Source organism: Chaetodon auriga, chromosome 5, assembly GCF_051107435.1.
Source record: "Chaetodon auriga isolate fChaAug3 chromosome 5, fChaAug3.hap1, whole genome shotgun sequence".
NCBI classification, from domain to species: domain Eukaryota; kingdom Metazoa; phylum Chordata; class Actinopteri; order Chaetodontiformes; family Chaetodontidae; genus Chaetodon; species Chaetodon auriga.
This window is the reverse complement of record NC_135078.1, coordinates 14,044,023-14,067,316: the sequence shown is the minus strand read 5'-3', so window position 1 is coordinate 14,067,316 and position 23,294 is coordinate 14,044,023. Positions and strand designations below refer to the sequence as shown.

The window sequence follows — 23,294 nt, the reverse complement described above, 5'->3', positions numbered from 1 at the left end:
ATCTTATCCCTATTTTCCACCATCATTTCTTCCTCCTCCTCTCCTTTGCTACTTAGTTCCTATTGGTCCATTAATTCAGTTGAGGCTGCAAGTCCTTTAGCCCCTTTATAAGCAGCTTTTACAAGTTGGCTGGTTGGCTGTGGACCACTGAAGGATAGAATTGAATGGCACCAAGGCCCAATGGATTTATCCCTTCCTCATATTCATAGCCAGGAGATCCTGGCCTGACATACACAGAGGCTTTTCTCCACAACTCTGTTTTAATTGAAAGAACTTCTACTCTTTTGTTTGTCACTCTTTTTGGCTGCCGTGTTTGGGGTGAGGCACTGCAGGTGATCATGCTGGCTCAATTTTAGCAAATTACACAGAGCACCCTCCAAAATGAACACGGTTCTTATTCTATTTTTTGTTTTGTTTTGTTTTCTTTAAACCTACTTTTCAAGATAACATATAGGAAAATATACATTTCAACAGTAAACTTACACACCCCTCTTTGTTCATCTGCAAAATAGTTTTCCTACCTGATAATATGGCAGATTCAAGAATGATTTTCAGCTGTTGCTGTACGAAGTCAATTGACACACTGTCACCATCCATCAGCGTACCAACAGTCCACCTCTGTTATATTACTTTGATCTGTACGTATTCTCATGTCTGTATTATGTTCCATTTATTTATTTTTCTCTAATTTCTTGTAACAACAGCACATTAAATATCCCCATGTCGGTCCTGGCCCCAGAACAAAAATCATCCAATAAGAATATGGTCAGAAATAAATGTATTATCATATCAGTCTTTTATTTTCATGCCATTCATTCACGTGTGAAAAGTCATCTGGCTTTAAGCGTCCAGAAATGTGAAATACTGAAAAATGTTTCTGGCCTACGCTCCAGTTGAACTTTCATTTAAAAACACTATCCAGTTCTTTGTAATACATGTACTGCTTTAGTGTGTGTGTGTGTGTGTGTGTGTGTGTGTGTGTGTGTGTGTGTGGGTGTGTGTGCACGTTTGTATGAGTTTAGCATTTCCTGCACGCTGCTCCTCCATTTCCGCCTGTGCTGCTCGACTTCCTTTCTGAGAGGTCTTTCCTTACTTTCGCTCTGTCTCTGTCTCCCTCAGTGGAATGGTGACCATTTGAAATTGCTCTTCACACTTCCCTGCATCTGCTGCCACAAACAGACACACACACACACACACACACACACATACACACACACACACACACACACTTTGAGAGACCAAGTGCAATGACCTCCACACACACACACGCACACACACGGTCTGACATGAATTCACAGTCACTAAATTCACATCCACAACACCACTCTCAAAGTCCTCCATCCCTCCGCCTTATCTTTCCTCCACTGGATCTTTCAGTCAGTCCATCTCACAACCTTTCTCATACTCCTCCAGGAGAGAGTGGAAGTGGAATGGATGGACAGAGTGAAAGTGAAGGAAATTGGAAAGAGGTGAGTTTGAGAGAGGGACAAACTCTAATAGCAAAGGAGAGGAAGGTGGAGCGGAAAACAACACTGTTTCATTTCTTCTCTTGGTGGAGACGTCTCCTTGGAATTGCAGAGGCCATTATAATCACAGTCTATACCAAGGAAGATACTGAAATACACCGTGTATACTATGAATGATCATTTGGAACGTGACAGCCTGATGTGAATAATGTGTTGGGTCATGTTAGCTCTTTGACATCTCATCTTTGACATCACTGGGCGGCATCAGTAACAGGCTGCTTCACCCGTAGTGTGAAAAGGAGAAATACCTCAGGTCCTTACTTCCTGCTGTCAGACTTTACAATCAGTGATGCTGCCAGTTCACCACACACACCGAAACTAACGTAATCAATTAATATCAGTGTCATTATGTACTAAACTGTGCAATATCAATATTTCCTATGTACAATGTCAGTTCAGCCAGCTTCTGATTTAAATATCATATTGTTTACTTATTTATCATATCTTGTTTTTTTTGTTTTTCTTTTTTTTTACTGATGTTTTTTACTGTTACACTGTCCCCTTTACTGCTGTGACACTGCAAATGCCCCTGCTGTGGGATTTAAACTAAATCAATTAATTGAAACTAAAAAACAAAAACAAAAACAAAAAGTGAAGAGCAAGCATGCAAACTCATATTTTCACTTTTTAAACACAACTCATCAGTCGCCTTGAGAGCTCAATACACTGCAACCTCCGTGACAACTCCACTAAAATGTAGCCAAACGGCCTATCCAAGGCAAACTCAAAGTAAAGTGATAGCTGTCCTTGAACCATTTGGAGTACATGAATGGATCTGGTCTCTTTTGAAAGGTTACACTCTGAACTTTTATCACTGTCAGTGATTACTGGCATTGAGTAACGGAAGTTTGAAAACACTAAAGCAGACAGAGAGATTGAACATTTTGATGTTTTGTCTTACGGAATATCTAGAACCCTATTATTGTCTATATTTGTATTTATGAAATCTAAAGTTTTGCCATCTGTTTTCATATTTATGGTATCTATTTATATATTTTGTCTATATATCTTTACATTGAGGCCATTTGCTATATTCATCACTTCAAATTGTGTCTAATATTGCTATTAGCATTTAAATCCTTGATTTGAGGTGTCAGGAGCTGTAAATAACCCCCTGAAGTGGCATATCAGCATTTTCAGAATCTCATTGGCCTTTTTTGAAGCTTCAGTCATCTGCAAAACCGGCTGTGATTGGCTCGATCTCCACAGAAGAAGAGAAAGAGGACTTTCTGTTCAACCCAGACTGTTATTGGGTTCCTCTAGTTGCTAGGCTACATATGGCAGATCGTGATTGATCAAGTGAGGTGTCATTTGAAAACTGAGAGTCCACTGAGTAACTGGAGACAAGATGGTGAGCTTCTGTATACATTTTTGGAAGCTGTGACTTAAGAGAAGCATCAGACAAGCACATGGCCTACTAATTTGAAAGGAGAGAACAGCTTTCTGGGGATTATTATCATATTTTGGACTAAATATTTTTACTGCAGTGGATTGTCTGGATCTTGGTCGATGTTACCAGACTGTTTCTGGGAGAGGGTCATCAATCTGTGGATCACTAAGAGATGCAGTTGGTGAGCTTGCACAATATTGCGTCAATTTTAAAAACAGCAGCTTGTCTGCTGTTACCGTTTCTTGCGCGTCCTGTTGTGATGGTATCTTAAAGTAGTTTACATCAATCGATTCATGTGAGTCTTAGCTTTCTAATGGTGTATGAGTATAAACATGAACATAAAGTTTGTGTCAACAGATGGGAAGAAAAATAAACTACAAGAAATGCTCCTAACAGACAAAATGAAAGAAAAGCAAGATTTTCACCGATTTCACAAAATTCAGCAAAGTAAAACAAATCACACTGCAGCCAGCAGTACTCCATTACTTTAACCCAAATAGTAATTTGACTCAACAACTTTCACTAGTATCGGAGTAATATTTGACCAGGAGTACTTTGGCTCAAGTAACAGAGTCATGCATTTTGTCCACCACAGTTAAAGGACTTTTAAAGACTGCTGACAACCCGCTATATAAAAAAATCATTGAATTGAGAGTCAATCAAGGAAGAAAACCTAAAGACCAAGACTTGTAGCACCCTGAAATTGATGTTTGCATTAAGACATGCAAACATGTTGATGTGAGATTAATGTGAAGCTGTAACTGTGAGTGAATGGAGTCAGAAAAGGTTTGTTTGCGATCAACAGTGCTAGTTTTTGTCAATTTCTGAGAGATATTTTCTTCCTGATCGACTGGTCTGCTGTGTGGCTGCAGCCACTGTTGAATAGTGGAAACAAATGTGATGTTTAAACCACAGGATCTGTTTTTCTCCCATTGTCTGTCTTTCTCACATGTTTAAAAATGGTCAAAGTGTTGAAGACATGTGTTAACTGATGGAGACAGGTGATTTATATGAAATTATGAGCTTTGACATGTTTCCCCGTCCTCCCATTAAATTACACCTATGGAAAAGTATAATGACAAAAGGCAGAGGGAAACAGAACGGGACTGGCTGACAGGCTTAAGACAAACAGAAGGGAGGAAAGCTAATATATGGAGGTATAGAGGGCGAAATTGAGAAAAAGAGGCAGACAGATAGAAAGAGAAAGGGGCATGCTGGGTCCATGCAAGGCGGGTGGGGGGGTTAGTGGCAGAGGAGAGAGATGGTAGTCAGACCATATCTGGGAAAATGTGACTCCACTGACCCAGTGACAGGGACATCCATCAACAAGTGGCGTGTACATGTGTGTGTGGGAGTATTGGGGATTATGCTGCCAGGGATAGGCAAAATTCTGTAAACACTCCATGGACAAGGACAAACTCAGTGGTAGCTTAATCACAATTACAAAAACTGCGACAAAGGTTTGCCGTGTTAGGATGAATTCCAATTAGCAGCATTAGTCAGCGATTACAGAGGTCTGGCAGTCAGCACTTTGATATGTGAGTTTTTAAAGCAACATGAAAGAACAAAGACACCTTGAAAGAGGACAGATCCTCTGTTCCTAAACGGATGGGGAATCGGTCCAAAAAAAGACTCACGTTTTTGTAGCGACAATGTGAAAAGCATGACAACATACAGCAAACACAGACAAACTGCATTATCAAAGAAGAGGTCAGATGCCTTGTATTTTAATACAATGCTTTAATATCACAGTCTCAGAAAGTAGCTGACCTCTTTGACGCCCCAACAAACATCCATGATAAGTTTTTTCTTCTAAGTTTCTCACAGGAATATTGCACTGGGTTTCATTGTAAGGTGCAGGGCTAACTTTCTCCATCCCCTGCTCCACTAATTCTCATTCATGTATCTATCTGTAAATTGCTATGTGTTCCACCAGAAATACAATGAGCCATTGGGGAGACTGGCTCAACTGTCGGATCACCCCAAATCTTGAAACATACCACAGTTCATGGCTGACAGTGAGCGGGCACTGTGATGAAACGAGGGCGTGTACTTCGACATTATAAATCACCAAAATCATCCATATGTCCCCAGTAAATCATTAGCAATGACTGCTGCATGCTAATAATTCAGCATATCGTGAGTAACAGCAGGTGACTTGTGTGACCCAAGAATGAAAGAACTGAGACTTTATATCAGCTTTTTAAAGTGATATTCTAGCAGTTTGGTTTTGCACACATACAGTTTGAGCAAACAAAATCAAAATTATGGTCAAAATTGAAGCAGAATGTTAAAGGACATGCTCACTTTAGCTAACTGAAGCTAAGAACCAATAGCACTTTTTCCTTTAGCCTTGGAAAAAGGCCACATTATTCAGATGCTACATCCCCCTTTTTTTCCTTTCAGTTGTAAATCTGTAGTCACAAGCTCATGCCCCTGATGACATCACTTTGACATCCCCAGACTTGACAAAGTTCCTCCAGAACCACAGAAGTGATACAGGCTTTTCACAGGCTGAACAGTATCAGCAGAGTGACCTTTACATGGGGAATCATTGGAGTCCTCCTTCCACGTTTAAAAAGAAAATAACATTAACACCAATCAGGACAGAGACTGTGCAGGAGTGGAGATGGAGAGACAGACAGAAAGAGAAGGGCAAGAGAGATAGAGAGACCACCAAAATAAACTTGTGATGAATGCTCTGCTCAGAAATAGAAACCTCATCCCTCTCTCATCCTCTTCATCCTCATTCACCCTATTATCTCTCCTCCTCAGCACTCTGTCCTTCCTTTCTTCCACATCTCACACATCTCTGTCTATATATCTCCCTGTATCCGTCTGTATCTCTCTCACACTCCCTATCTCTTTCCGCCTCTCCCTCAGATAGCGTGCCATCTGTGTGATCAATGGAGTTCATTCTTTTCAGGAAATTCTCCCGTGATGGATTTTTCTTTGCTGCGCCGTGCCTGCGCTGTGTTTTTTTTTTCTATTTCTGTTTTCTTTTTTTTTTAAATGAGGGTGGGGGCAATTTGCTTCTGTGGACAAAAGCTTTGAATGAAGCAAGCACAAGCAAACTCATGTTTTGATGTTTTTCACCAAACACAAGCTTGGACATTTTGTTGTACTTTAACAATTCACAGATACAGAAAAACAGTGGTAGAAATATTTTATTCGTGTACTTGCAATAGCTTCGCTCAATAGTCAGCCCAATGAATTTACAAGGAATCGTTATTTGTTCAAGTCAAGAACAAAAAAAAAAAAAAAAAAAGCGCAAGCATGTGAAATAAAGGAAAGGAGGACTGGCAAAGAGGACCAAACAGATGGAGGGGAGCGGAGAGTGAAGGGGAAAGTAGTTTGTTGACGCTTGTCATACATTACTGAAAACTGGGAACAACATTACATCAAGAATAACATTCTGGAGCATTTTGGCACCTCCTGCTTTGGCAACACATGGAAATCCTGGACCATGCCAATGCAGCACCTGCTGACAATGGAACTGACGGCGCACACTGAAAAGTTAAACAGAACTACGCATTACGTGTGTGAGCAAGTTCAGGTTTCTGCGTGTGTTTGCGTAATAGTTTGCCGTTGCACACAATGCTGTGGTCCTTCATTGAGTTCCTCCTGCTTGCCTAAACACACCCACATACTCAGACTTGTAGACAGATACCCAAACCAGGCAGACATGAAAGACAGCCCTAATAATGTGTGTATGTGTTTATGTGCCTGCCTCTCATTAAATATAAAAATCTGAGGCAATATTCAACCAGCATACTATCAAGCAGCACTGATGCCGTTATCACATCTTGGTATCTCTCCTTCTCACTGGAAACCCATCTCGCTTTGCTTCTTGCTGTCTTTCTTTCTTTCTCTTTGCCCCCGTCCTACACGCTCCACTGTGTTTTGATTATTGGCTGTGTGTGTCTGTGTGTGTGTGTGTGTGTGTGTATGTGTACTTGGAAATACAGCAGGGTGGGCACTTTTTGGGGGAAGAAGGATCACAGATGGGCCTTGTCAAATCTCTGTACATCTGGCTTTATTCCTGTCCAATTTTCCACACACACATTAAAACACACAAACACACATGCACATACATACTAAGTCAGTCATGATTACATTCACAACTACATTTGCACACGTCATACAAACACACATTTACTTAACCATGCATGCACATACAGGTACCCACTAGAGCATTCATAAATCCACACACACGCACTTAGAAACATTTGTACACACACACACATACACACACAGACGCGCTGTGCAGCAGGACACAGCGGGTATGGACTCCTGTTGTGGTTGATGGTTGCCAAAGTAATGATGCCAGGGAATCTGGACCATGCCAGGTTTAATGGTAGCCAATGGCATACCACTGTTTGGATGCCAGATTTCAAAGGGACAACCCTGACTTGTAGTAGAGCGCCACCTATTGAGCTGAGATGATCCAGCTTTTCACGTCTGAGCGTTATATCTGAGACGTGTTGCCACAGAAGATAAAGAGTTTTAACTGATGCATTTATGTACACGCAATGATGCTGTACTGTAGATGGAGAGTGTCAGATTAGTAACTTAACAAGAGAGCAAGGGTCAGCAGCAACAGCAAGTTGATAAAAGACAAAAGAAAATATTCTGCTGATCTGATTAAAATATGATGAAAACCATGATAATAGATGAAGAAAAGGAATATGACCTCAGATGAAGGGAATAGGAGTTTCTATTGCTTTCTGATATTTCATAAAATGTTAATGATTCCATCCAAGGGTCAACCTTTGCCTGCATGAGAGAGCTCTGCATGTCTGTGTGTTTTTCCGTGTGTGTGTGCGCGTATGTGTCAGCTGTTTGAGGTCCCCGTACGGGATTGGGACATATGCTTCATGAGACTCCTGTGGACACACACACGCACACACGCAGGCCTTTGCACCTGAAGGACACCCACAATAGGAAGAAAAGAAAAGAAAAAAAAAAAAAAGCTTAGCAAGGCTCGTGTGCTGATGTGTTTTGACCACATGACCCACGTGTCAGTCAACAAACTAAATTTGAAAATTGACTACATTTCAAGCAGCTTTTTTTCACATGTGACTCTCAGCGTCTCAGTGTCGATGATTGGCTCCTAAGCATAAAGTGCTAGCCTCCTGTGACCCCCATGCTGCAGCATAAATATGCATAATGTTGACCTCTAATACTACATGAAGTTTGGCACTAAATCAGGATTTTATTAGATATTTTATTTTGTTAAATTATGGATGGAGCTAAAGTAGCTGTATATATATTTTTTGCTTCCTATGAATTTGAAAAATCATCTTCCAGACATTCTCTTGTGACTCTCCATTAACTGAGGGCCAAGCACATAACAGTCAGGATAATGAAATTTAACACAGCGAATCTTATTTTCTTTGTCGTCGTCGTCTTCATCTTCTTCCTCCCTTGTCAGCAGCTATCTTAACTTTCACTCCCGATCTTTATTGACAGTGCACAGTATACAATCTGAGTGCAAAACTCAAAAACTTTCTCTGGATTCTTTAGGGACAAAGATCCGGCTGGAGACAAATTGGTGTCATGTAGTGATGTGTATGCAGTCATCCTGTGTAACATAAAAATGCCAGTATCTCCAATCTGTCACACTCTACTATGTGTGCACATTTTTTTTTCATCTTCTATCCCCATTTTTCCATTTTTGTCTCACTCTTTTCAGTTTCTCCTCCTCCTGTCTGCCTTTTCTTTTTTCAATTCTTTCTGTGTTCCTCTTTCCATCTCTCTCTCTCTCTCTCTCTCTCTCTCTCTCTCTCTCTCTCTCTCTCTCTCTTTTCCCCTCTGCCTGTCTGTCTTTCTCACTCTAAACGTATCCTTACGTGCCCACGCACCATAACCAAACCAGCCTGCTTATTCATGTTGCACCAGGGTATCACTTTATTTCTCTGCTATTATTTTTTTGTGAAGTTGCCTCAGTATGACTTGCCCCAGACAGCGTTACACTGTCCCACCCTCATTATATTTTCACACTTCGCTACCCCAGGACACAAGGATATACACACACACACACACATACACATATACATGCACACACACACACTTTTCCGCTCAGACCCACTTCTGTATGTGTGTGTGTGTCTTATTTGTGCCTGTGCTGGTTCCTTGGTGTGTTAAAATGGAAATCTGTCCGTCTATTTTGTACTTTTTCTCAGTGGCATCTTTACAGCAGTAGCCATTTATATTCTGTAAATACCTTTGCTACATTTCTTAATGCATTTTAACTTTTGTGATCCAAAACCCTGGCTGTAAAAGAACCAAGCTCTTCCTGAGCATCACTAAGCCACAGTATAATGAGCTGTGGCTCATGTTAGCATTTAGCTAACATTCATATTTTAAGAGTATACAATAAGTGCTCTGTTTGGTGATTCAGTGCCTTGCACTATGTAATGCTGACAAGCCAAACAGCAGATGAATAACAACTACTGAGTGATAGAGGATAGTCAAAACCCCCTCCCATCACAGCACAGTGATTGTAACTAACCCTGTGTCCTCTTTGGAAATGAAATACTGCAAGAAAACCCCGGTAATCCCAGGCTCCTGACTCCCTATCTTTGTGAAATGTCTGGTAAATACAGCAGGAAATGAATGAAAACTGGATGGAAATATATGGAAATAAACTGCCAAACAGCAATATGTCATTTTTGATATATGCTTGTGTAATGCTTTTTGAATTGGGATAAAAAAAAAAAGTGATGCATTAATGTAAAGCCCTGTGTGATGCTGAGTCTGTCACTCTTGTATGACTGAGAGCTGGGTGTGTGTTTATGCTCATTTCTCCTTGCGGAGAAACCGTTAAGAAACGTCAAGTACTCTGGTGTATGTTGTGTCAGCGGGTTGTAGTGCAGCTGTGAATTTATGTGTAATAGCTGATAGATGTGTGCATACAATAAAAATGCATTTCACAGGTCAGTGAGTCTTGGATTTACTTGGAACACTGTGTTGAGTTGACAGATGATTCGCTGCTTTGGATTTCATTTTCAAATGACGCTGTTAGCACAACAAGTTTAAGACAGCCACTGCATCTGTGAAAAACATGTGAAAGCACATGTTATAATAGCACATGTATAATAGTTTTATCTTTTTCCTCTCCTCCCCTTCTTCCTCCTTGCTGCTCCCCTCTTTTCCCCTATATCTCCTCAGTGTCTGACAGCCAAGCAGGAGCAGCAGGAGTTGGACCAGGAGGAGGGCCAGACTCCTCCCAGCCCCGTTTCTCCTCCTCCCTCCCCACCTACCTCCCTGTCCAATGCCAGCTAAGTGGTGCTGACTCTGCGTTCTTTCTGCGGGAAGCCAATCAAGAGGTAATGCGAAATGGCAGCCTATCATCACGGACTGAGCCCTTCTTCCTCCACCAGCTGGAACCCGGCGTCGCCGCCCCACAGTCCCTGCCGAGCGTCAATTGCAGCTACGGGAACATGAGCATTGAACAGCCAATCCCTGTGGAGCTGCTTCAGGGTCCGCCACCGCATCTGCTGTTGACCACCAACCAGGTGACTCTGAACTGGAAGGTCAAAGGTCAAGTGGTGGTGCCCAAAGTGGGGTCAACACGCCCGTGGATACAGGTACTGGCATTTTAATGCTGTGCTTTGGACTTTTTTACTCATAATTTTTCCATAAAACATCTGTAGAGCTGAGGAGTGACAGAATTGAATGATAATGTTCTCTGGATTTACATTACAGGCAATATAAATATATTGATTGGTGCAGCTTTAAACAATATACTCATCTGTCTATACAGAAAGGAAGGAGAAAAAAAACAAACTTATTAATATGCTCGCTGTCCATCCACTAATTTACCCCTGATGAAATTATACGTATTCGTTTTTTCCTCAGGTGTTGTTTTACCTGGTAGGCCGGCGTTGGGACGAGCCTGACCCGCCCCTTCCTGCCCTCCTCCCATGTGTCAGAGCCTTAGCCATCCGGGACACCAGTGAAGCAGCACCCTCAGCGGGCTGCCGCCTCATGGGGCCATCTGGCATCTGTGTTGTCCGTCTGGAGATTCCCCCAGCTTGGTTTACACCACCACAAGTGAGAAAAAGACCTTCTGAAGTGACTCTACCATCAGTGGATGTGTATTACTCAATTATCCCAGTGGAAGGGGCTGGTCAAGAGTGTCCCTCTATTGTAAATGAGCCATGGAGAGGTCAGAGTGCAAACATCGGCCCTCTTGGAGGCCTGGGCCTTGGCCTTGGGGGGCAGTGGAACCCCGTACTGGATGGGGGTCTTCAGGACATGCTGAAAGCTGGTTCTGTGGTAATGACCATGGGCCCGGTTTCTGCCAAAGGAGAAAAATTGAGACTGGATGAAAATGTGGAGGTTCTGGTGCCACCCAGCCCAGTTCGCCTCGGCAAGACGGTGGCGTTTGGCGTCTACATGAGGACAGATTCAAACACAGAACAGTTCACATTGAGGTAAGATCACAAATGCTTTCGTTGAACTTCTTTTTGTCTCATTTCACTTTTTCTAGAATTTCTGTCTGATTCCTTCTGCTATCATCTCCACTTATTCCTTTCCTGCTCGTGCGTTCTCTCTCATCTCTCAACACCGCCGCCTCCCGAGGTTGATGGCTGTCACCTTTGTGTACTCAGCCTCTTTCAGAGCCAGCAATGCAAATAACAACCTCATGAATATTCATGACTGATCCAAGGAGAGAGGAAAACACAGAAAATGAGAAGCAGGAGAGGCAAAGGGTGACTGAGAGGGGCTGAAGGTTGGGGAGACAGAGAAATGAAAGAAGAGCGAAAAAATTGGAGTAGATCCTGGTTTCTCAATCTGAAGGGTGGTACCCGAAATGGCTCTCAGGTGTGCTCTTAAAAGGTCACCTACATGCTTTCCGGCATAAGCAACAATATGTTTTCATGCGCTTGTATCCCAGGAAACAAATTTCTTTTTGGTTCAGTGGCAAGAAAATAAGTTTACAACCCCTGATTTAGACTAAGCATGCATATCTGCATCCCATCTCTGCCTCATCATTTCACTGACTTCAGGGATTTCAGGCTGACAAATGACAGATGTGCAAATTTATCATTCTATGCAACACGGTGGCGGGATATAGCATTACTATAACAACATACTCCTTTGAGGTTAGAACTATTGAGAACATTTTAGAGAGCAACACTGAGCAACTTTGGATATATTTTTCAGTATTTCAGTCGCATTCATTCAAAGAAAACCTGGAACACGCTGAACATGGTAATTGGCACATGTCAGCCGACTCCAATTTGCAAATGAGGCTGAATCAAAATGTCGAATCAAAAGAGGTTTAGTATTCCTCGGCAGCTAGAACATAAGGATGGTTTTTGGCTCACAGTTACACAGTAACAAGCGGCATAGCTCATGTTTTTATATTGCTGGTGAGGCTTGTTTGGTAGGTGAAGTAGTTAACTAACATAATCAATGAATGTTTGACTTTTCAGTGTTATTTGTTAACTGATCATTTCTTCATCAGTTTTTTCACAGCACGCCTGATCATTTTATTTCATTTACTTTGTATGCAATAGTCACTATAATCAAGGAATGTTTTTACTTGTATTTAAGGTTAATCAAAACTTAAGATCAATGCTGAGTCACAGGCCAGAAACCTTTTGATTTAGCTGGTCTCTGTTTAGTGAGACTTTCTGCTTTTCCCACATGATGTTTTCATGCTTTATTCAGTTTTACACTCACAACACTGAAGGCCAAACAGCCAAAGGCCAAACTTATTCTGGGTGATTAGACCTCTGCTGGGCAGAGCTTGGATTTCACAGACTAATGGGATGTAATTTGTCTCAGCATAGCAGTTACAACAAAGCGAACTGAGGAGTCAATCAAGCATTGTCTGCACATGCCCAGATAGTCCCGATGTTGCGGTCAGACCAGGTTTTGACTGATTAGATTTACTGCTGGAAATTAGGCGGGACAAGGAGTCGTTGTGAGCATAAACTGTGTGAGCTAGCACGGTCAGCAGGCTAACAGCAGCAGTCCACAAAGTTGTAAATGATATAGCTTTTTATCAAACATTTTACTGTTATGTCGCTGTCCTTGCACTAACTGCCTCGTGAATGAGAGGTCGATCCCACCCCCTCTCGTAAAAACTGGCTCGACATTAGAAAGCGATCTTGTGTGTTTCATGAAATCATGTGTGTGAGTTTAATGTGGATATCCAGGGCCTTTAAAACTCCTGTGTACTGTGACCTCTAGGTAAAAGTGTTGGTGTTGTGGCCACCTAATCAATTCTGTGTGTGTTCCTTCTACAGACACTTTGGGTCTGTCTGGTTTTACAACAACCCTGATATGTGAATGTGTGTGTGTGCATGTGTGTTTGTGTGTGTGTGTGGAACTGCTACAAAAAAGGGGAGGACAAAAATCTGCTCCTTTTTTATGTCATGGTCGTCTTTTTCTTCCTCTGGTTTCAATTCTATTCTATTCTGACATTAGTTTCAGTCTTGTGTGCTGTTTGTCCACCTGAGTTGAGGTGTGTGTGTGTGTGTGTGTGTGTGTGTGTGTGTGTGTGTGTGTGTATGTGTGTGTATCCTACTTTCAGCTCTTGCCCTCTGCCCTAGCATACAGTCCCAGGGATAATCTCCCATGTTACAAGCACAGTCAGACATGTAATAAGGCTTAAGTGGATCTCATTCCTGTGTGCGAGTGTGAGCATGTGTGTGTTGACACATAATAAGCCTTAAGTGTGCTCCATCACACTGAGGTGATGTGATTATGATAAACTGCTGAGGAGATGGAGGGACACGGAGAGAGGACGACCGAGAGAGACAGTTGGAATCTGTTGGAAAGAAAGGAAAACCAGAGAATGCAGAAAGAAACAATAGAAAAAGGAGAAGCTGTAATGTGGAGATGGTTAAAAGCATCACCTCCTCACTCTGTAAGGATGAGATGTAAGGATGGCAGACTTGAGGCACATTTGCCAAATTGGACTGGGCATCCTTGCTGGTATCGCTTGTCACTTGGCTTGTAATTTCACATAACCACATATAATCCTGTCATTTTGTGATGAGACTGCTTGTCTGCCGACAACTAGCTGAAACTGTGGTTGTACTTATTAAGTTAAACCATTCAGTCTCCTTCATCCAGTTCAGCTATATTTTGTCATCATTCAATTCTTCCCCAACCACACTGGGACGTGAAGATGTCCCAAAATGTGCAGGAAATATTTAGTAATGGCCTAAAAATGGCTTAAAACATGGAGAAAATGGGAAATGGAAATTTCAAAAGTGTTCTGTGACTACCCGATGCACAGTAATTGCAGTCTGCTGCTCCAAGGCCGATTGTAGATCTGGAGCCAGTGTCACAGACTGTGACTGAATGAAAATGATACTGATAGACAATTAAACATGTTTACGGTTGAAAGAGCACAACAGACATGTGAGACGTGTGCTAGATGAGCCTGTAATTGGTTTTTGACACTAGTACTCAAGCTCACATATTAATAAAAACTCCAACATAATGGGCCAAACTTAAATGGACTCCCCCGCTCTTTGAAAGGAAAAGAACATATTATGAAATGGAGAGACCTTTTGTTTAATGAAGAAGTACTTTTAAAAAAAAATCGTCAGATTTTGACTAGGCTTTTTTTTTTATTTAAAAAGAGTGATTTGTCAAAAAGAGGTTATTTGTCCATCTTGTTATGTCATCCTTTTAGGAATACATCTTATTAGCAGCGGTTTTCCTATTATTTCCAATACAAAAGGTACTGCCATTTCAATGTGCTGAGAATGTATATCGTCGTGTTACATTTTCTGCTGAAGGACATGTTGGACACACTCCTCATTGCAACCTCATTACTTCTCCTCTCTTCCAAGATGCATTTTACTGAGTGGAACATCCTTAAAGATGATAGAAATAAGGAGATTATGGGCGAATATCAAATCAGATGGTTTTCTTGTTTTTGGCCTGTGCTGTGGTGTTTTTTGCCATTCTGCAGAGGTAAAGTGGCTGTTTCTACTCATCCTACTCCTCAGTTCATCCTAGACTTACATGTGATAAACACATCTTCCTGTGTGCCAGAGAAGGATAACCCTACAGCCGAACATCTCCAAAATGCCTTCATGAACTGGCTTCGGGCTGCTTCACTAGTAGAGACCAATAGCACAGTGAAAAGGGACTTTTTGAACATAGTTGTCTTTGATCTGTTAGAAATGATGCCCAGCTCTAAAATCCCAGTAGATCATTAATCTGTTGATGGAGCCCTTGATTTGAACTTTGTGTTGTGAGTCAAAGCGTAAGACTTTTATCTGCTCTTTCACTGTACATGGAAAAACACAGGATTACATCATGGTGGGCTACACACTTGTACAAACCAGGTCTTGCCTCCAAATTACCTGTCAACCTAACTGTAATGGAAATGGAGAAAATGGTGACTAAACTCCTATTGTAAAGTCAGTGTGTCATAGCCTCGTCATATTCAGCCCAGTCTGCTGAAATAGATCTGACTCGGAAAAGTTTGACTCAGCCCTTTCTACCTACAATTGTTAACATTTGTAAGCTATTTTCTACTAGAATTCCAGAATATGGCATTTACTGCAAAGGCTATTCTCCAATTTCCCTTTTCATGCATTCATACGAAATCATTCTTCCTTGAAAGTAAAACAAAAGACACGTATTAATTAGCACGCCATCGCTCGTAACTTCAAAAGGCAGAAAAGGGGGCGACTCTTGATGATGAATTCATGTTCTGTGCGGCTCCGGTTCAGCGAGTATTTAGCCCAAAATATTTAATACAGTGTTTAAATCTGTGGGAGCCCTTGCCATAGAAGTTGGATGCCTTGAATCTATGTTTAGACGAGCGTTTGAGCATTTTTCAGCAGTGGGAATGTTGACAGACTGAGGGTCAAAGTGATTAGTATCTCCCTCATTAAAAAGCTGTCGTCTTGAACTGTGTGCTATCGTTGTTTGGTTAGATGATTACTGATGAGGGGATAAATGCTGTGTGTGTGTGTATGTGTGTGTCAGACATAGATAGAGACGGATTGAGGCAGCAGTTATCAAAAGGTAAATAAGGTTTTTCTCTCTCTGCTTGTGTTCTCTCTCATTTTTCTCTATTTTCACTCACTCTATCCGTTTTTTTATGGGACTGGTATTACAATAATCTTTTGTTTTTGGTGTGTGTATTTGTATGTGGCCTGTATTTATTGTCCCATCCTTTCTCTCTGTCTGTGTTCGCCCGTGTGTGTGAGTAGGGATTAGTGGATTTTTCCTAGGATCAGAGGGGAGATGTACTTCTAAGGACCAGCTAGTCCTCTCTGGTGGTTACACCTCGCGCACACGCACACACACACACGCACACACACACACACACACACACACACACACTTCCTCCTCTGTACTGCCACACACACAAACACAATATGCCCAGGATGCCTTTATTCCACAAAGCTCCACCATCGATTTCACCTCAAATGCCCTTTTACCAGCAAGGAGGCAGAATCAATTGTGTTTGGGACTGTGGGTGTGTTTGTGTGTTTGAGTGTGTATGTAGCCTTAAGTAAACACACGCTTGTTAGTGTGTTTGTGTTCTTCCATATGTGCGCCTCTGCATTGTAACGTATACACTATGTGTTTTATAGTGTGCGTGTGTGTTTTATGCGTCTCATGTGTGCCTGAATGTTATATTACAGTGTATGTATATTCATGTTGAGCCATATGTGTCGTCTGACGGTGTGATTCTCATTCATTTGTGTCAGTTAGTCAGGTCTCTCTCTCTGTGTCTGTCTTTATGTGTGTTTGTGTGTCAGTGTCCTTGTTTCTCTGCTGCTCTTTGTGTTAAACTTCTACAACTGACAAACACATTTTATGCAATCTTGAAAAGGCACAAAAGATAAAGTGAGAATTAGATGCATTTCTTTCAGCTTGGATGAAGCCAATAAATAGGCTTCCTGGGTGTTAAAAAAGACCTCTAACCAACACATTCTATGAAGTTACTGATAGAGCTGGGTGAGTAATTTTTCCTCAGTATTTTTCTGCTTTTGTCTTACAACATTCACTTACTTACTCAGATTTGTAGTATTGTATTTTTTAAATCTCCACTAAGTTGAATCTTGTTGACTTGTGCTGTTAAAGCACTTTTGTGTTTGCATAAATTGATTATCAAAGTCATCTCTTTCTCTTTTTTTCCCAAGAATGCGTAAAGGAGATTATCCCACTGGTCAGCAAAGTAATGAAAACATACTGGAAACCTCCAAATCAACCATGTGTCACTGGTGTTTCATGTTGCTTTACTGGGTGATAGTTTACCTCAAAACTGAGATCTTGTAGCAACTCTAAAGCTAACTGATTGATATCAAATTACAAATCTCACAATTTCGGACAATAGGATATTGAACAGTTCTGATTTTGAGTGTCAGAGAAGCAATCAGGGGAAACATGGATGATTTGTAGTGTCTGTGTGCTCACGACTTAAAGTGTAAGTAAACTACAGTCAAAGACCCTCTTCTACAAAAATAGGTAAACTCCATTTAATGTTTGTCTGTGTCCAATTTTGTCTCCCTGTCTTTTTTTTTTTGTGCAGTATCTATCCGTGTCTTTGTCTTACTTAATGTCTGGGACTTTCGTTTGTATCATATTCTCTGAAGGAAATCTCTCACAACCGATTGGAGATCATTTCTTTGTCCAAAGCTCTAAATAATCACCCGAGCTAACACAGCACTCACACTCACATGTATACGTCTCTCCAGCCCAGTGTGCTCTTGCTGCTCCATTATTCTCATAAAATCACTACTTACCTGCTGCTTTAACATTCATCCATACTGTGAGTAATAATATGGTTAATGTATTCAAACAGAATAAAAAAGAAATACAGTGCAGGAGGGGCTGGCAGGGTGTTTCTCCATAATCACTTATATAGCCGATGCAATTGTCTTTTGTTATTCTACATGAACGAATGCTAACTAGAGACTAAACAAGCAAATGTCAGAGAGGTGAGCATGTAAGAATGAAGGGACTGTGACATGGTAATATGGAATTAGAGCGAGCAAAATAAATATTGAAGAGAAAAAGACAAAGACAAACAAAATCTTTTAAGTCATGAATGATAATGAATCTATTTATTAGCTTGGGATACAAACTGATAATCTTCCTCATATCTTTGCTACTGGGGCTGCCCCTGCAGACCTACAAACTGTATTAATTTGCAATATTAGCACTGAAGCAAAAGACAGTGGGAGAGTGCTGCAATGCCGCCTGTCCCACCCTATTTTGTAGCTTTATGCTTTCAGCCACTTCAGCTCATTGAGCTGTTCAAAGTAAACATGCTACCTCTCCAAAGTTCAAAAGGTGGTTAAAAAAGTTTAATATTTCTCAAGTTTTAGCAAAACTTCAGTTTGTTTTGAGGCTTTCTACCCTCCAGTAATCAGAAAACGCTTGTTGCAGCTTTAAGGTACTGTCAATGCGCTGCCTGATCAAGGGTATTGTGCCATGAGGTGTAAGAGGAGGGAACACAATGCTTCCCTGGTCGAAAATATACCCTGCTTTCTTTGTTTTTGTCTTCATCACCTGGAGTGGCAAGTAGGTTGTTTGGGTGCAGGAACAGAAAGCAGGGCTCTGGAGATCGTCTAATGTTTTAGCAGAGGTTCAGGGGCGTCCGCTAGAAGAGGTCATAACAATGCATGGCTTAGAGGGCTCAGTAGTTCAGTGCCCCTGTGGCCTCTTAATGCCCGAGGATGGGTGCTTAACGCCACATTGCCAGTGTGGGTCCAGCAAGGTGGTGGTGTCAGTGTAAAATGGGTGGGGCTGAGTACATTCTTCAGATATCTGCGTTGTCATCTGAACAGTGAAAACACTTTTGTTTCACAGGGGCCATTTGGCATTGCAGAGGAACATCCTGCTCGTTAATGCACATTTCCAGTGTTGTGATTGTGCAACGATGAATGGACAAGCTATAGAAGATGTGGGGCTATAAAACCCAAAGATGTGATGTCGGGCTACCCAAATTAACTTGACAACTTGATGCATCATACCTCTGCCTGACATGTAAAGGAGCGATACCAGACTCTCAGTACTTGCACAGTGGTTAATGTCAGATTTTTGTTTAGCTGGCTGTAACTGGACTCTCATGCATCCCAAAATTCTCTATTCTTATATTACAGAGAGGCTGATTTGATGGAGGTTCTCTGTAGGCAATTTGCAGCACTCTCTGTAGTCAGTGATGTGAAAATCTAGGGATTGATTAAAAAACTGTGGGTTGAAACTGAAGCAAGTTCAAGAGGTCACTGCTATAAACTGCACTATAAACCTATAAAATCTGATAGGCAATGATATGAGGCATTATGGTAATGCACATGCACACACACACATACACCAATATGTGGAGAGACATATAGGTGGATGTACACAGTTTTACACACAAATCACACATCTCTGCTCCAGATAAACGGTAAAAGATGAGATAAAGCGCTAAAAGTGAAAAATCATTTTAACTTTTTCTGCACGGGGAGAGTTAACAGGAACATGGACTCACACATAGGCTGCAGATTAAAGCAATCATTCACATGTTTGAAAAGCATGCGGATTTATAGATCCATTAATATGAATGTTACAGCATGTCTCCAATATTAGCTGACACACACACATTATGTGGCGGATGTGTTAAATTGCTCTTCATTATTTGATGGCCTAACAACTAATGCCAGGAGCCACTCCACACTAAAATTCCTGCTGAGTCGAGGAGGTCAGACTGGAGCCGACAGTCAGTGGCAAAGTGGTTTAGCGAATACTTACTCCTGCAGAAAGTGCTGAGGAAACATTTATGACCACAACATCCAGCGGCAGCCTATATGTCATGATACTACTGTAAACTAAGCGATAAATCTGATAATCATGATTACATGATGACAAAAGACAGTCGCTAGCTTCGGTGTCATTTGCTGTAAATGTCACAGTGTCAAAGTGTCGGGTTTTGCTATGAAAGGAGAGCAGGCTGACAGTTTGTTAGACAAACTCTATTAAGACGTGTTTTGCTTTTAATGGTTTCAGTTTTTGTACTCATGTTGCCTCACATTCACACGTTCATGTGTGATAGGGGTCCACTGTCTATGTGGAGGTGCAGCACACTGTTTGTTTGCATGCTAGCGCTACACTGGTGCTACAGTGTCCTTCATTTTTCTCATGTTACCTCAGTGTCTTTGGTGTGTTAGGCCTGCAATTCTTTATGTATCTTTCTTGTCTGTTTTGTTTGCAAACCACACACTGCATTGGTGAAAGGACAGGGGATTCAACTCGCATGTAGATAAAGGCAATTTAGGCCATATAGCCCAACTGCTAAGCCCAAATCAGATTGTTACTGTAATGTGGTGGTAAATCTGAATGGGGAAAAAATGGCACGATTCATTAGTTCATATGAATTTGGGGTGGTGGCTATAAAGTGACTAAGACTTTACTATTCACTGAAACTATTAAGGATGACATGGGGGATAAATAAAGTCACATTTAATTAAAACGTATGTAGGGAGTGATCTATTCAAGTACATTTTTAATTTCATTGCATTTAGATAAATCTACACCTACTGAAAGAGTCACAGACAAAAATAGCGTACAAAGATTAAGATAACAAGGGAAGACAGCTAAAAACAACAAACGTGCACACACCTAAAACTACTAGAATAAAACAAGAGTGCGTGTTGACGGTAACGGTACGACACCCTGACATTTGTTACAACGCCCTCAGGCCAGACAAGCTAAATCCGGCCCTAATGTGGTACATGACAAAGCAGCAAGAAAAGGGGCAAAACAGTCCGTCCAACTCACCTGATAATTAGTTTCACATATTACACGTGAACACTTTTATATGACTTACTTCCCATAAACTGAGGTCACCTTGTTTTGCTTTATGTTACGGTTGCTTCTTGGTGCAGTTTCACTTGTGTCGTGGATGAAGTGGAGCTCTGAAATGGGACTGGACTGTTGGATCTGTCGGGTAATTGGTCAAATTGATTTTCAAAAACTTTCTCAAATACCTGAATGGAGCATATCTTTGATTAAATAGGGGGAGCTCCCAAATTTTTCATTTTCAAGGACATAAGCTATTACTGTCATTAGTATAACATTTAAAATGACTCACCTGCCTCCTCCTGCACTGAAAACTCTGCTTTTATTGGCATTATCACCTTCTCACTCTCTGGTATTCCCTTGAGAAGTCAGTGAACTGGACTGTCAATCACTAACAAAATACGGTAAACAGGTTAACACCCTATGACCGAACAGACCCACACACACACACACACACACGCACAAATACACAAACACAAACACCTACTCTGTTTAGCCTACACAGTCACTCTGTCTGTGTTTATTCCCCTAATCCAGTCTGTGCTATCATTCTTTCCTCAGCATTCTTCCGCTACTTTCTCTTCTCCCCACCCTTCAATTTCCCTGTCAAAACTCGCTCTCTTCTCTTCTCCCGCTGTCTCCCTTCGCTCTCTCTTTCCATCTCAAATCCGCCATGAATATTCATAAGGGTGTTATTTGCATTGCTGGCTCCTGAAAGAGGCTGAGTACACAAAGGTGACAGCCATCAACCTCGGGATAGGGTCGGTGTTTGTGTGTTTTGGGGTTCTGCATGTGTGTGAGGGCGAGCAAAACAGACAGAGACATAAAGGAGGAGAGGAAAATGAGGAAGAACTGCGAAGAGCGGAGTCAGAGAAAGGGAAGGGGGATTGTGGGTATTTTGGCGGTGTCACTTAGAAAGAGATTGACGTTATCGCAGAAATTCTAATTAATGTGTCGCTGAGTGTGAGTGTGAGCGTTTGAACTAAATTTAAAACATTTTAGCTTTTTGAACTCGGTTATTGGAATCACCATGATCCTCTGCACAGCTCTGCATGTTCACACATGTTCGTTTAGCTGCGTCTTCTCACAGATTTCCCATCTCTCTCCCTGTTTTTCGACTCGTGACACTCTTCCCTCTCTTTTCTTTTCTTTGCTCTCCTCTCTTGCTCTTTGAGTTTGGGCTTGCCAATGCTACTTTGGGGATCCTTGATATGCAAATCTATGGCCGGTTATTGTGTTGTGTTTATCGTTCATTGCACTCCATATTGCAGGATAGAGGAGCCTCATTTAGAAACAGGGCTCCTGTCTATCGCTCCCACGTTTTCCCTGCACTGGGGATGCACCAGTTGCTTGGAGTAGCACAGTTTAAACCAAGCGGTGGTGTATGTATGTGTTTTTCTGTGTGTTTGAGCATTTACCTCTAAGTTACCCCAGGAGTTATAAAAAGGAGTTTGGGGATAAGTTTGTTTTTATTTTAACAAGCTGGGGGAAAACAGCTGATATTTTTACTAACAGAGAGAAATTCCCTCCTGCAGCTTTTCACAGCGGGACTCGAATAACATTTTTATTTTTTTTGGCCTGGGAACCAGGCTCATGAAAACATATTGTCTGTTTTTATTATTCTGGGACCCACTTGAAATAAGCTACAGATGTTCCTATTGTAGGAGTCCCAATTCTTGCTGCATGATGGCTGAACTGCAGCTGCACTTTGGCTCTGTTTCCAACAGGGGATGTTTTGGAAGTTAATAGATGTGTGGTGTGTAGCTGGTCGGGCTTTTTCTTTCATTTTCTGCTTAATTACAGATGTTAAAATCCAAATGAAATGTTTTGCTTTGATGAAATGCTTTTTTGTTGCTACACTATACACAGTGTTCATGCTTGGTAAACCACATCATTTATATTTTATTTATTGTTTTTGGTTTCATGATGGCACCGCCTATCTTTGCATTAAAAAACTGCTAAGTTCAATCAAATCGCTTCATTTTAAACCTGTGCAGATGGCCACAACAAAAAAGTCTCCTTCTTTAACTACATACACATGCAACTTAGTTTGTCCAACGACCGATCAAACAAACATTCACTGAGGCAAAGTGCGCTGCTAACGCTGGTTTGCAGGTAAGGTAGCTAATTATCTGGTCAGCTGCAGCACATTAAGCAGCACATCGAGTGCAAGCCCATTGAGATGCTGATGCTGTCCATACTCTTCAATACCACTGCTAATAACGTACGGTCTACACATGACATGTAAGTTACGGCGCAGGTTTGTTTACTTTGATTATCTGCTCAGCTGCCTTGCTGGAGCTCAGCCTGCAGCTGCTGTTAATCACACATGGACACAGCAGGACTCAATGCGATTTCAGTTGGACTTCTATGCCAGATAGGTTTCTTCAGTCCTCATTGTCAGTTCAAAAACTCAATAGCAGGTTCGAAATATTTCAGAACAAGTGTCACAGCTGGTTTATTTCCTAAATAAAACAGGAATTCATCCCAGTTTGTAAATGGGCTCAACTTTCCATTTCTCTCATTTCCTCTTTTTTTTCCTTCCAGGAAGCTGAAAAGAAGAAATAAGATAAATAAGAAAGTAAGCCCAGAAT

The 23,294-nt window shown here is 41.4% G+C and overlaps 1 protein-coding gene across 1 annotated transcript in view; it reads left to right on the top strand.

The window, feature by feature from the left end:
* The window catches only part of LOC143320716 (transmembrane protein 132D), a 243,897-nt gene that overhangs the window by 71,768 nt on the left and 148,835 nt on the right, over positions 1 to 23,294 (top strand). The window contains exons 2-3 of the mRNA XM_076730577.1: positions 10,090 to 10,508; positions 10,780 to 11,357. Coding sequence (XP_076586692.1) covers positions 10,090 to 10,508; positions 10,780 to 11,357 — 997 coding nt within the window. The remainder of the gene's footprint in view (positions 1 to 10,089; positions 10,509 to 10,779; positions 11,358 to 23,294) is intronic.